The sequence below is a fragment of the Mus caroli genome, unplaced genomic scaffold (assembly GCF_978045245.1).
Source record: "Mus caroli unplaced genomic scaffold, Mus_caroli_1 scaffold_6, whole genome shotgun sequence".
NCBI lineage: Eukaryota > Metazoa > Chordata > Mammalia > Rodentia > Muridae > Mus > Mus caroli.
The window spans coordinates 129,563,199-129,575,946 of NW_028227261.1; the positions used below are offsets into that span (position 1 = coordinate 129,563,199).

Sequence of the window (12,748 nt, forward strand, 5' to 3'; positions counted from 1 at the left end):
CTGTCTTTTGAAAAGTAGAGGTCCTACACATTTAATCAAGACCACAAGACAAAGTCACAGACTAGCCTTAAAGGAATGTGGCAGATGGATTCCTCCATATTGTGCACTAGAAATCACAAACACTTATAGACCATTCTTCAGGTTTTTAAGTCCACAAAATAAAGTTACCAACCATCTCTCTTGGGCACACTCATTCCTCATCTTACTTGACACATCAGAGAGAAAAATCAAAATAAAACCAGTGACCAGGATTACTTCCTCCCATTAAGGAAATGATTAGTGGAGTAAGTATGTCATTGGACTGCAAGACTCAAGACCTGGGCCCTGACTCAGCTCTTGTGGCTTACAGTCTATGATTTTGCCAAGACTCTGTTATCAGGTTCATTTTCTGTACTTTTGGGAACACTACTCATGTGAGCAGGCATGATAAAAGGCAGAAACAGTGAACAAGCACAGCACTTCTGCCCCCAGGAATGGTAGCTTCCAGGAAGCTGTGAACCTGGGGGAAGGAATGGAGAGAAATGGCTGAGAGGCCACTCATTTGTTGCTATCACTATACCTCTGAGATGTTCTTCCGTATTTCATTTTTCTGCCTCCATTTGGTTTTATGGTGTTTTTTTGTTTTGTTTTGTTTTGTTTTTTTGTTTTTGTTTTTTTGTCTCTAGATTACCTAGAACTGTTTATGGCTCAGCAATAGTTGTCTTCACACAGAGTAACCTAAAATATTGTGGTTTCTTACAATCTAAAATAGTCACAGCTTTTGAGACTATAGGTAAAGTTGCACAAGAAAAGTCCACCTTTCTCTCTGTCATGGAAAAAAATGTTTTCTATATGATTCATAGATGCTATGGTAATAAGAACAGCCCAAGAGATATCAAAGCAGAAAGAAATGTCTGCCAACAACCAACTTCCCAAAGAGGTTTCAATCAAGGGAACAAAGGTAATAGCAATGAATTCCAGAACAGGTGGAGGGTAGTGTCAGCTCCAGGATCTCAGGACACCCAGGCTCAGATCATATTGCAAGTCCAACCACTGAAAGGTAGCAATTCTCTACCTCACCACATTGGCCTATTGGTTCTCTATAAAGTACATGCTTTTTCTTACTGGTTAGGCTTGTGTGATAAAAATATTAAAATCATAAGTAACTAAACATTCCACTACTCTCCACTATACTAACAAAAATGAATTTATTAGGGCTACAGAAATAGGTCAAGTTGGTAAAGCCTTGCAAGAATAAGGACCTGAGTTTGATTCCCAGAACTCACATGGAGGAGGAAGAGGAAGAGGAGGAGGAGGAGGAAAGGAAGGAAGGAAGGAAGGAAGGAAGGAAGGAAGGAAGGAAGGAAGGAAGGAAGGGGAGTATTAGGAGGAGGAGAAAGGAAGGAAGAAGAGAAAGGAGAAGGAGGAATGGGAGGAGGAAGTGGAGGACCCAAGCTTAATGGCACATATTCTTGTCATCCTAGCAATGGGGGTGAGGAGCAGGTAGATCACTTTGAGTTAAATAAAATCTTTAAACAACAGAGCTAAGTTTTCTCCAAAGAAGAAATTCCAGCCATGGGCACCTCCCATTTGAATCTGCCTGTCTGTCCATTCATCCATGTGGTTCTGCATAGCTAACTCTACAACTGCGCTAACTTTTTCAATAAATGTCATAATTTCCTACCACAGTTCTCTTTCTGGTTAGATATGATTCCACACAGCCATGGAAGTTGTTTTCATTCTACAGCAAAGCCAACTGCTTACATTTTTATGTTTTAAGTTAGATGCTGCTGTGCTCTGGCCCTAATATAGATGGATCCATTCTTTTCACAGGTATGAGTATCGTCAAATGCAGCATGGTATTCTATTTTGCTAAATTGCTCTTACCTTTTGTTTCAGAAGAAAACAATGACTATATATATTAAGTGTAACATTTCTTTATAAGTTTAATGAAGAAATACATTCAGCTGCACATGAAAGACAGGAAATCAGGTCCTCACATCTAATGGGCACAGAGCCACAACTCTTGTATTCAGATAAATACTCCCTGTATTTATCTAAAGGGGCTCTGGAATTGGAGTTGCAGCATGAATCCGATCATCTACCTAACAGCAGCCTCTGCCTCACAAATGCTAATAATTTTAAGTGACTCAGCAGTACATTTTCAAAACTCTCCTAGACAGAATTTCCTCACTGTTTCTTAACACCCATCATCTTCTGTCAAATTTCATTTCAGCCAGAGCTACTCCAAGAACTTCTAAAACTAGAACACGGTCACATGCAAACAGATTGGACAGCTAATTTAAAACCAAGAACCCAAAGCGAGCAGAACTTGAAATGAAACTCGGATTTCCATTATTTGTAACACAATTTTCTAGGATGAAATGAAGTCTTAAAAAAATACAAAACAATAACAACTCTACTTTAGAAATAGTAAACATTTATTCATTTTTTAATTGGTAGCTCTTTTCTTGGTTGTAATAAGAATATTAACAAATAAACATACTTTTGATATTTAAATGTTACAGCCCCAAATTAAAAGCTTTTCATTCATTTAAAGGCTCGGTGCCATCTTAAAATAAATTAATTTTAATTACAAATGACAAGTACCTATAGATAGCTAAGAAATGTACTAACATTTATTTGCAAGAACAAACATGTGCTTTTATATTTTTATTATTATAAAAGTTGTATCTTCAATGAAGTTGAAGTTCAGTTCATCAAAATTATGGTTATGGAAATAAATTTGAATCTAATAGTAATTAAAAGTCAAATAAAAATCATGACAGGAGAAACTAGCAAGCATGTGGAAATGTTTGTGGTCTATACCGACACATTCTCATGTAAACAAAGCAAAGATCAAAGAAACCAACTCTCTTTGTCACCAACAAGAGTATGAAGACTGAAAGGTTATTTTATTTTACTCCATGCTCTAGCTGAACACCCGGTCTGAGCAGAGAACTAGGAGTTAGATGAACCTTTACATTTTCCTCACTCTCTCCAGGAAATTACATATAATGAAGAGATGCCCTACAGAGACATCTGCAGGAAAAAAAAAATACTATACTAATTAGCCTTGTGGAAGTCATGACTTACAATTAGTGAGTCATTTGTTGACCCCTACTGTGAAACCACATGGTTCATCAGACTTCGCCAGTGCAAAGAAAGGAAAGCTGGTGCTGGCCAAATCTGTGCCAGCACATGTGGCAACCGGACAGGCACACACCATGTAGACTGCCTTTCACTGAGTATCCCCACTGGCTCCCAACACACAACTACTCTAAGATAAAAGAGACAGTATTTCAATGAAATTCTTATTTTCTACAGGAGCGTTTCTTGTAATTGTGCTCTGGGGACCATCTGAACCAGAATCAGGCAAAATATTCAACAGAAAGAAAATAAACATTCCTGCATCCAACCTTTGACCCAGAGGCCCAGGAATTTATATTGTTAGCCTTCCTATGGATATTCAAACCTGTATTAAATTTAAATATCACTACTGCAAACTATTTGAAATGTCTCTTTACTCTTTTTGTTCTTTAACAACAAATATTTTCTTATTTCTTTCATGCATATTAACTAGGAGGAAAAATAAGTAATTTCTGCTTATGTCAGTCAGCAGTGGTTTGTAGTGGTATTTTCCCCATCAAGAAAACATGGAATAATAGGCAACATGCAATTTTATACCTAAATTCCTTAACGGTACACCACAGTATTTTTTCCTAAAACTTTCAAAATGTATATATAATTAAAATATCTAAAGTGATCTGTAAACTGTAGTCTGACCAGATTATCCAGTGTAGGAAAGCTACTGTTGTATGTCTGCTTCCCCATGGTTGCTCCTGTTAGCTCTGCAGTCTCCCCAGAGCACTTACCTATAAAGCAGAAGAGAGTACCTTCAACTGCACATAAGCAAGAATATAGAATGAGAAACCCAGTTCAACTACGGTCACAAAAGAAGTCTCAGAAGCTACCGAGCTATCAATATTCACAGCGCTGTCTTTCCTGACAGTTGAACTTTTAACATCTGTATTAATATCTGCCTAAAATCTGGTTTAGATTGGCAATGGAAAACATATTGCTAATATCTACTACTGTCCTATGTGATGTCAATGGACAAAGACATATTTACCTTTGATAAATATAAATTAGAAATTAAAGAGGTAGGTGGCTATCATACGCAGTGACCTCAACATGATGTGGCAAATAGTGTCCCTAGAGCTATTTAGGCAGACGTGAATTACAACATCATTGCAATTGCCTCAAATCGCCTCAAGAGCAGAATTTCCCAGGTGGTTGGTGTTGTAAACAAATTTCCAACATCCCAATTTCTGATTATGATGCCAGAGATCTTCAGACGCCCATTTTAAGAAAGAGCTAGCAAAGCAGATGTAAAGTAACCCTGGAGACCAGACGATAGTTATACCATTGGCTGGGCTCTTATAACTACACTGCATATGGGGGCAGTGGAGGGGGCCAACAAAAAGCCCTCAGGGTTGGGTAAAATGTGAGCAACTCTTGCATCTAACTTGGGTTTTTGTAACTGAAGAAATGCAGCGCTGTTTTTCCCAATGGCTCAGAAAGCAGTAAAATTCTGAAAAGGTGCTCTACATTTGAGTTAGCCTAGGACACAGCCAGAAAGTCATGCATTTAGCCCTTTTGGCTTCAGTCTGCAGTTCCACTCCGGCTGGCTGTTCTATCTGTACCACTGGTAACAAAGAGAAGCTGACCAAGGTTCTGGGTGCACCAGAACAGGCAGACTACTAAAATAAATAAATAAATAAATAAAGAGAAACCCAAAGCCCGACCTATTAAAGTTGATCTAAGCTCTGACCAGGGTTTAGCTTCCCTTCTCTGTGGAAGACTTACCTGAGTTTGTTTACAACTTCAGCTCTGCTAAGGCAAGCACTGAGACAAAAGGCCCTACTATAGCTAGATTGCTGGAAACTTCCAAAGCTGCCAGGGTAAGACCTACACACAGGTGAGCTGAGCACTCGGTAACTGTCAGTCACTTGCTTTATAGATTTAAGTTTTTATTCATCATCAGATCTTTGAAAGGATCTGATTTCCTCTTCCGTTTGAAAGGCTGGGTCTGCTGTGTCTTTTAGAAAGTCTAAGTCTTTCCCAGACACATAGCAACTTCAAGGCGTACTTGAGCTTCCTGCAATGCTGTCTCAGAAAGGAGAAGACAGGAGAGGAGGGAGGGAAGGAGGGAGGGAGGGAGGGACGGAGGGACGGAGGGACGGAGGGGCAGAGAGAGAGAGAGAGACAGACAGAGAGAGACAGAGAGAGAGACAGAATGTGAAGTTCCCCTTGACTATGGCAGGTTTACCATGAGTGAGGAGCCTAGGTGGTACAATGGAAGAGCTGTGTCTGCATCTCAGATGTCTGTCTGGAGCCCAGCTCATCCAAAGTCCCTGGGCAGGATTGTTGTCCCTCTGAAATTTGGCTTTCTTCACCCTTAAAAAGGAAATAAAGGAAGCCTACCTCACAAAAAAAAAGCCACAAGGACACAATTGCACAACGCCTTGCATACTGCACCACTGCAGAGTGGGACACAGTTGCACAACGCCTTGCATACCGCACCACTGCAGAGCGGTGCTTCCTCAGCTCTAAACTGGTGACGATTTTTGAATCAGCAGGACGGCCTCAGGCTGGACCAGACACCCTCTCCTGCTCCTCCCTGAAGTTCACAACAGTGCTGCGTCGCCTCAGTGTTTCCCAGGTACTCTGAAAACTCACCATTGTGCTTAGAAACATCCCTACGTGTTTATGTTCCTTTTTGAAATTGTACATGCAGCTAAAACATTTTTTAGTAAAAGCCATCTATCTAGACATCATCAGCGCATATCTCCCATGACACAACATGTCATGTATTAAAAACGATTCTAAGAAATACAACTGAATGAATCTGTACATTGTCTCTTAAAGTGCTCCAAAGTAAACTGTAATAACCTTTACAACGCCACTAACTTCCCTGGGGTTTGTTTTTAAATAAAACTTAATATCTACCAACTGAGAGGCAGAGGGATTTGACTCTGATAAGATAGCAATGAGCAGCAGTGGCTTGTGGGAGAGGAAAAGGAACTGATCAACTCAACTAAGCTTACCTCACTCAGCAGCATAAAAACCACCTACAATTCAAGTTAGCTGCAGGTTCAATGAAGCGCAATCCCGATTCATGCTACAAAAATAAAACCAGTCAACTGAACTAACAAAATCCACTCCCGATACACACTTGAAAATTTTCTTAACCTAGAGGTAAACATATGTGACCACTTTCTTACAATATATCCTTGGTTTCAAAGTATTTACCATTCCTTTTACACACACACCCACACCCCCACACACGCACACACACTATAAAAACCAATAAAACTTTAGAAGCCATATGAAAAAAAAAAAAACTCAGTCAATCAAAAACCATAATCGCTCTATATGTTTCAAGAGTTCGGGTATTCACAACACCGTCCGATGTTCCCCACACACGTAGACGGCACTAGGGCGAATCCGTCGCCTTGTGTGACCAGGGAGCCGTGGCAAGAACTTGAAAGACTTGGGCATCATATCCAAGCAGGCATCGTGGAACTTCTTAATCCTCCAGTAGTATATCAGTGGGTTCAATGCAGACTTGAGGTAGCAGAGCCAGAGTAGCCAGGTGCTAATCTCAAAGAAGTTGTGCTGATAGTAGAAGTGCTTACTGAAGGTAGCCACAAGGCTGTAGGTGGTGAATGGGGCCCAGCAGACAATGAAAACGGCAAAGAGGATCAGAATGGTGGTAAAGGCACGTGTTTTAAAGCCCATGTCTATGCTCATTTGGAAGGGTCTCTGTAGACTCATGAGACCGAGTTTGCTGGCCTGGCTGAGGCATATCCCTTCAGGGTAGCTATGAATCCTCAAGGCATTGTGCCGAAGGGTATTGAGGATGCCCATAAATGAATATAATATCACCAGGAAAGGTATAAAGAAGGAAATGAGTGAAATCAAAATCACATAAGCCTGGTATCCAGAATTGGTTGTGTACCCAAACACGCACTGTGGGGCTCTGGAAGGTATCTGCAGATCAGGGTTTCCAACGGCCAAAGGAAAAGCTACAGAAAAAGCAGTTGCCCAGGAGACTGCAATGAGGACCTTAGCCCTGTAGGGATTTAGCTTATCTTGCCTCTGAACTATAATCAGAAACCTATCGATACTAATAATGAGCAGGATGGCTACTCCCTCTATCACAAACAGCCAGAAGAACATAGCAGACAACCGGCAGAAGAATTTCCCAAATATCCATCTGGTAGTAAGAATGGTAACCAGAGCAAAGGGCATGTTCAGTACTGCAAGCAGCATGTCTGCAAACGCCAGGCTGGCAAGGAGGATGTTAATTGCAGAACGCATGGCAGCTTTTTGGTACACCATGAGGCAAACAACCAAGTTCCCAAGGAAAGATACAAAGAGAATAAATATCATTATAGCTGAAAGGATAATCTGAACCGCTAAGTTTAGGCTCTTAGAAACTGCTGGTGCTGGGGTCACAGCTGTGCTGTTCACTGCCAAGGAGCTAAATCCAGGGCTAGTCATGGTTTCAAGGCTGTATCTAAGCAGCGGACCAGTGCTAGGATGCTGAAATGGTAGCGGAGCCGTAATATTCACATGGGAGTTTTCAAAGACTACAAACGTCGTGTTGGATGTCCCAGTATGGGGTGCAGTCAACACTGCCGGAGCAGTCAACACTCCTGAGACAACCATGTTTTTAGGAGGATGGCAGGTTGAGGCAGAAACGTGGCTCCTCTTCGGGCATTTCCATACAGCACTGTCAGGTCAGGTTCCACTGATGGGCTCGGATACACATTCTGGAAAATGGACACAGCTCCATCTTCCACAAGAATCCTTTTGCCTGAAAATAAGCCCAGACAAAGACCATGAGATCAGATTAGTAAATATCCTTTATTTTGTTGCATTGCTCATCCAAATACTAGCAAGGGCTATGCATCCCCATTTAGTTCCTGAGATAAGACAAGACTGTCTTCAGGATAGTGTGGCTGTAGATACATTTAACTTGATCTTTTATCATGTAGGATCATTCTTTTTCTTTCCAATCCTCTAAAACTCTGTTCCGTAACCTAGTCATCACTAAAATATCACTGCTATAATGTTTTAACTAAACATGACGGATCTTGAAATCCATTAATGAAGCAAGGATGGAAATCAAAACCTTAACGGTTGATGCTTTTCAAAAGATTGCAACAGCCCTCTCTAAGGCTCAGACCACTGAGGAAGAAAGAGCAGAAAGACTGTAAGGATTGGGGTTTGGCAAGGGCCTGAGGAAAACTTGTCCTTTTGGATTTGACAAGCCCATTGTACTCATGAACTCATAACAGCCAGGGCTGGCTGCACAAGAGAAAGCCCAGTCAGCGTTCTGATAGGGAAGAGGAGGGGGATCACGGGACCCCATTCCTAACTGAGGTGCCATAGATAACTGGTAGCTTTCACTGGAGGGAGAGGGTTTTCTTTAAAGGTCTAGTTCCTGGTAGGCTGATCATTTTAATACATGGCCCTACATCCAGAAGTGAATGGACAGCACAAATTGGACTCAATGGGTTATTGAATTAAATAAGAAGACACAAAGTTGGGGTATGGGGAAGGGTGGTAGATCGTAGAGGACTGAGGAGTAGAAATGAAGAGAATCAAAACAGATTGTATGAAAATCTCCAAGAATTAATAAAAACATTTTAAAAAACAAACTTCAAAAGTTTATAGTAACATTTCTTTCCAGCAGTCACTACTGATGCACATTTCATTAATTCTCTTAGGAGAACACATTTTAATAGTTCTTCTCAACGGGTTCTTATTCCTTCTTTACATTAGCATAAAGTTGGATGTCAAAAATAATCTAAGCTCAATTTCCAGCTTAACGTGGTGGTACTAATACACTTTAGGTCTGACAGCTCTTAAAGGTAGGAATGGGGATCTTTTCAATTCAGCTCTGAAATTTTCTTGGTCTTTCTTCCTTCTTTTCTCTATTCCTTCTGCCTCTTTCCTATCCCCTCTTCCTCCTACATCCACCTTTCCTCTCTATTTCTTCCTTTCCCCTCCTTAAGAAATTTCCTCATATCCACCCCCCTCCCAGAAGACCATTTAGGGAAAGGAGTCACTTTTTCTAAGCTCTTCCTCTTATTCTCTCTTTTCTTCTAAGCCTGTCCATCATTTTCATCATTTTCTCTGAGCTGCAACCTTCTATTTCTTCTCCCATAGACTGAACTGATACTATTAGCAATATGACAGGAAATGCTACTCAATTCATAAAGACAAGGGTACTTATGAAGATGGGTAGAAAAGTACCTGAATATCCAGCAAATATTCAGAAACTTACAAAGATATTTGACTATCTTTTCTCAAAGAGTTGCTTACCTTTTATTTAGTGTTACTCCCAAGCTCTCACCAATTTATAAAGCCTTCACTCTTACATAAGGGGATTCCTTCCTTAATCTATGATCCTATCAACCCACGTTCTGACATGGTTTCCTCTTTCTGTTGGCCTTATTGGGGTGTAATCTTTTTAGTTACAAAGCACTGGATTTCTGGATCAATTCCTTCAACAAATCCTTAAAAGATTAGAAATAGTAACACACAGATGATTATAACAAAACTACAATTAACACATTATACAGCCTTACACTTAGTCACTGATTTTTAAGGGTAACTGTCAACATTGTCATCCATTTCGGAATAGATGGGATTTTATTTGTGAGATCCAAGACCCAGCATCCATAGCTAGATCATGGTCTTTCTACCAACTTAGCATCTATAATCCACTATATGACATAGGACAGCTTTTATGAATAAGAAAAACACGGGTCTGTTTGCATAAAATACTGATTTTACTATTTCCTCTCATTTTGCAGCTTATTTTGTTATTCCTACTAGATTTTATCTGTCCTCACATATTCACTCTAAAATGCTAGCACATCTTAACAAAATGCTATATTAAATTAGTGACTATCAGAATCTATGATCACAATGAGGCAGTGGGAAAGGAACAAAGATTATTATAGCTTCTCATCATAATGTCAGTCTACTCAGAAAGACCTCACATACACAGTGTTAAGATAGTACATAAACCAGTGTCGCTACATACTACCTCCAGAGAAAACTCTGTGTAGACAAATTGGCATTTTAATCCTAAAGTAACAGCTTAAATCATTTTTGGCCAGCTGTGTTTTAATAAAGTGCTTAAAATTGTGGCAAAGTAGCTCAGGGAGTAAAGATGCTTGCCACCAAGGCTGACAGTGTGAATGTGATCTTTGGAACCCATGTGGTAGAAGGAGAAAATTGATTCCTATAAATTGTCCACTGACCTCCATAGGTCATACGGAATATACATTCTCCTGCGCGTGAGCACACACACAGACAAGAGTGTGTTTGTGTGTGTGTGTGTGTGTGTGTGTGTGTGTGTGTAATATATACATACAAGTAAATTAATAATCAAATGTAAAATAAATTTTAAACTGTATTTCAACAAACATCTATTGAACCTGCAGTAGTAAGTTTGAAATACCTAATGTCCTTGGGGCTAGAGGTATAGAGAGGTAGAGGCCTTGCCTAGCATTCGAAAGGCCCTGGATCTGGATTCAACTCCCTAAAGGGCAAAATTAAAATCAGCTGATTAAAAATAATTAAATTAGATCTAACTTTTTGGTTGTGAGGAGCAACAATTAAAAATGGAAAGAAACAAAAGGAAATTTTTAACCTAAAGTGTGTTTTTTTAACTTTTTATAGCTCCATAGACAACCAAAGTGTCTTTCTCTTTTGTCAAGCCTCTCATTACTACATACACAGACTTCTAACTCAATTTATTCACTTAGTACTCAGCCTTCAGATATTTACTGAAGGCATGCTATGTTCCAGTTACTAAAAGGAAAACTATTAACAAATGGTCCTGGATTTCGGGTTAAAGAGAGCCGAGTGGCCGAGGATACCGTATCTTGAAATTCACTTTGAATAGATTTACTATCAATATAAAAAGGACAGAATTTATAAATTTGAAGTCCATTAGTAAAGAATTTGTTGTTGTTGTTTTTAGGCAAACAAACAAATTAGATGGTGTTATAGTAACTTGCCAGACAAAACAGAAGAGACAGCAGTTCATCTCCAAACTTCCAGAAAATTTTGATTTGAAGACAATAAAATACATACAGACCTCCAGAGAAAGTCTGATTAGCAAGGACCACAGAAAGCTCAGGTGAGACTGAAAAAAATGTGATTGAAAACTAAGACCTTGGAAGGTCCCATCAGGCTGATGTTTCCTCCCAGTGTGCAATCAGAAGCAAGCATACACCTCTACTCAAGTAGCTCCAATCTGGTAAAGGGCAGTATCCAGGGTGCAGACGGGATCAAACAAATGCCAAGCCTGCCTAGGAATGGGAGTTCTTTTCACCTTCTTCCCTAACTGCTGGAATCTAGACCAGGCTACCCACACAGGCAAGTGGCCCCATCCCAGAGCAGCCAACTGTTGTGATTACCAGTTCAGCCGACAAAGTAAGAACTCACATCCACAAGGCAGCACCAATCCATTCCAGGGACAGATCCCCTGAATATGAAAGGCCTATTAAAAGTCCCACCACTTCCCAACAGTGCTATACTGGGGATCAACCCTTAGCGTGAATTTTGGTGGGAGCAATCCACAGTGAGATCATAACATCACCCAAAAACTTTTCATATGGGACAAAGGTAAAAAAAAAAAAAAAACAACTTTGTTTTAGCACAGCTAAGGAAGAATGAGCATCTTCTTATTGTGTTTGGTACTTCTCATCTCCTCTCTTTCATTCTCTCTCATTGTTATCTAAACACAGCTAAGTGTTTCTATGGCCCAAATCAAGTTTCTGAGTTCTAGCCTTATGCGTCTGTGTGTGTATCTATGCGGAGCATGCAGGCAGGAGTGCAGGGCCCACAGAGGGTCCTGATCTCTGCATAAGCCACACCCTTCTTTCATTCCATCACCATGCTGCTCTCTGTACTTCTGAGTGACAGGACTTGGTGAGCAGTCACTGTACTGTTTAGATTTTGTTAACTGGACATAAACCTAGGCTTATCCTGGAAAATGGAGCCTCAACTGAGAAACGGTCTCCATAGGACTGTCCTGTGGGCAGTGCCATTCTGGGCAGGTCACCCTGGATAGTTTAAGCTAGGAGACTGACCAAGCCATGTAAGCAGCATTTTTTCAGGGTTCTGCTTCAGTTCCCACCTCCAGATTCCTGCCTCGGGCACCTGTCCTGGCTTCCTTTCCTGAGAGATGGTAACAGTAAGTTAAAATGAACTCTTTGCTCCTCAGGGAGCTTTTCGGCTATGTTTTATCACAACAGAAAGCAAACTAGGGCAGTCAGGTTACACTTTCTCATGCCGTCCCTACCTTCATGTTCATGCAGGGCACTTAGGAAACTCACTCCTGATGATTCTCCAAGCATTCATAGGGAAATGATTTGGGGTTGGGGGTGAGGAGGAAGACGGGGCAGACACATTTCTCTTAACCCAGTTAAAAATCATTTAGTATTTACTTAGCAAAAATCCATGGAGATAGTAATTTCTGTCCTTACATTGAGTTTTTTTTTTAAACTTCCTATTAGGAAATCCTTAAAAGCAGAGTCGTTTTTATAGTATTGATTTTGGAGAATCTACTTTTCTGATTCCCTGTTGCTTTTCAATAGTTCCTTAATGAAATAGTAGGTGTGCATTAACTGTTTGGAAAGCAAGCTGCTGACAACAGTTCACTAATATTGACTGA

At 40.3% G+C, this 12,748-nt stretch overlaps 1 protein-coding gene across 1 annotated transcript in view; it reads right to left on the reverse strand.

Moving 5' to 3' along the window:
- Positions 1 to 2,047: 2,047 nt before the first annotated feature.
- Gpr63 (G protein-coupled receptor 63) overlaps positions 2,048 to 12,748 on the reverse strand; it is a 47,757-nt gene continuing 37,056 nt past the window's right edge. The window contains exon 2 of the mRNA XM_029476826.2: positions 2,048 to 7,864. Within this exon, the coding sequence (XP_029332686.1) occupies positions 6,439 to 7,716 (1,278 nt within the window). The 5' untranslated portion in view covers positions 7,717 to 7,864 and the 3' untranslated portion in view covers positions 2,048 to 6,438. The remainder of the gene's footprint in view (positions 7,865 to 12,748) is intronic.